This window comes from Octopus bimaculoides, chromosome 1 (genome assembly GCF_001194135.2).
Source record: "Octopus bimaculoides isolate UCB-OBI-ISO-001 chromosome 1, ASM119413v2, whole genome shotgun sequence".
Lineage (NCBI taxonomy): Eukaryota > Metazoa > Mollusca > Cephalopoda > Octopoda > Octopodidae > Octopus > Octopus bimaculoides.
The window spans coordinates 138,754,394-138,756,819 of NC_068981.1; the positions used below are offsets into that span (position 1 = coordinate 138,754,394).

A 2,426-nucleotide genomic window follows, 5' to 3' on the forward strand; every position below is an offset into this window, starting at 1 on the left:
AGAAGCCCGTCGTATATATGTATATATATATATGTGTGTGTGTGTTTGTGTATCTGTGTTTGTCCCCTCCCCAACATCGCTTGACATCCGATGCTGGTGTGTTTACGTCCCCGTAACTTAGCGGTTCGGCAAAAGTATCCGATAGAATAAGTACTAGGCTTACAAAAGAATAAGTCCTAGAGTCGATTTGCTCAACTAAAAGGCAGTGCTCCAGCATGGCCGCAGTTAAATGACTGAAACATATAAAAAAGAGAAAAAAGAATATATACATACGTGCGAGTGTATACATATATACACATATATTTATATACGTGTGTGTGTGTAAATGTGCATGTATGTATGTATGAATGTATGATGTAAAGGTACAACATAGTCTCCCCCACAAGCAAGGCATTTGTGCCACTGCAGAACCCAACTCACGAATCCGATTCAAAAAAATTCAGGTATGCCACTATTCTTCCCACTTCTTTACACCTTGTCTGTGTCCATCAAATGGTCGTTTTCAAAGAGAGTCCCGAACAGGTGAAAGCCGTACGAAAGATGAAAGATGACCAAAATGTCTTCTCTAAGGAGAAGGAGGTCTTTCCATGGAAAAAACTCCTTACAAACGAAAGTTAAGAGACAAAACTAGAAAACTGTTGCAATTTATAGGGCATCGAGGAAAAATCATATTCAACGAAATCATACATTTAGAAGAGAATCACATTAAACGAGCAAAACTGAAACCAGATGCAAGGGAAGGAAATCCTACGGATATCAATAATTCCTTCAAATGTTCAATTTGTAATCGAGTTGTTTGTAATTCTTAGGATGGTCCTGTTAGCCGCTCATGAGGTAAAGGAATCAAATGAAACTAATAATAAAGCTTCAGACCTTGAAAGATTATATATTTTTTACCTTTTGATTTGTTTCAGTCATTAGACCGCGGCCATGCTGGGGCACCGCCTTGAATTACTTTTAGTCTCGAATGAATCGACTCCAGTACTTATATTTCTTGTGTTCCTGGTGCTTATTGTATCGTTCCCTTTTGCCGAACCGCTAGATCACGGGGACGCAAACAAACGGAATCCAGTTGTCAAGCAGTGTTGGGGGACAAACACACACATGCACACACATACACACACACACGCTCGCGCGCGCGCACACACACGTATATATATATATATATATATTTACGACAGTTTCTTTCGTTTCCATCAACTAAATCTATTCACAAGGCTTTGGTCGGCCTGAGGTTATAGAAGACGCTTGTCCACGGTGCCACACAGTGGGACTGAACCCTAAAACATGTGGTTGGAAAGCAAGCTCCTTACCACACCGTCACACCTGGACTTATATATATGCTAATGATGTAATAAATGTCTTAAATAGATACATTTCTATCCGTATACAACACCAATATCATGATTGTGCATTGTATTTAAATAAGAAGACATTTATGTTATAGCTGTGGCCAAAACTGTCGATTATCAGCTGAACAAAATCATCATATTTGTTTTACGGTGCATTAACAAACAATAGTCATAATTATTATTGAGAATGACTTCCATCATCATGTATGTATGCATGTATGTACGTATATATGCATATATGTATGTACGCATGTATGATTGCATATACATGTATATGTACGCAAGCGCATGTAGATAAGTGTGTGAGTAAGGGAAGAAACACGCACGTACAGTGTATGATTTTTGTGTATTTATATGCATCTTTGTGTACACGAAACCGAATTACTTTCCTTTCTGTTGTCCATAGCTAAAACTTCAGACCATATGCAACATTTGTTAAACAATTGCGCAGCATTTGTTAAACAAATGTGTTGGATTTTATCAACAAAAAACACGCATTTCATATATTACCAAAATGTACCTTGCAAGACTTGCTTACTTTGTAGACTTGTCTAGTCTGCTAATCGCCTCAGTATCTATGTAAACAGTAGAAAAACTGCCAAAGATGAGATTCCTGTCGTCATTAAGATTACTTTCCAATGTTTTGACTGCTCCATGTTTTGACTGCTCTCTTGTTTTCAGAAGTAGTTTAGTTAAGCAGCTATTGACCATATAATCTGACAGATGACCTTCAATTAAGTTTTGATAACATAGTCTATGTATACGTGATCGGAATACAATGCTAATATAGCAAAAACTATCAACCATATTTGCAAGATGAGTGGTTAAAACCAGCTATTAGGTAAACACACACATGAGAATTAATAATTTATTATAGGATAGTTAATAAAGCAAACAAATAAACGAGTAAATGCTTTCTTGTTTTGTTTAATAAAAACAATTAAAGGTGTGTCTAGTTAAATTCAGTATATAATCAACATATGGTCCTTAAATCAATGAATATTTGGCACTTACTGACAAAAACAAAACAAAAATGACTAACATAAAAGTAATGAGTTCGTTGGATGTTTAAAC

The 2,426-nt window shown here is 36.3% G+C and overlaps 1 protein-coding gene across 1 annotated transcript in view; it reads right to left on the bottom strand.

Moving 5' to 3' along the window:
* The window catches only part of LOC106875683 (transcription factor hamlet), a 240,794-nt gene extending 238,652 nt beyond the window's left edge, over window positions 1-2,142 (bottom strand). The window contains exon 1 of the mRNA XM_052971079.1: window positions 1,891-2,142. Coding sequence (XP_052827039.1) covers window positions 1,891-2,063 — 173 coding nt within the window. The 5' untranslated portion in view covers window positions 2,064-2,142. The remainder of the gene's footprint in view (window positions 1-1,890) is intronic.
* Between the last annotated feature and the right edge of the window lie 284 nt (window positions 2,143-2,426).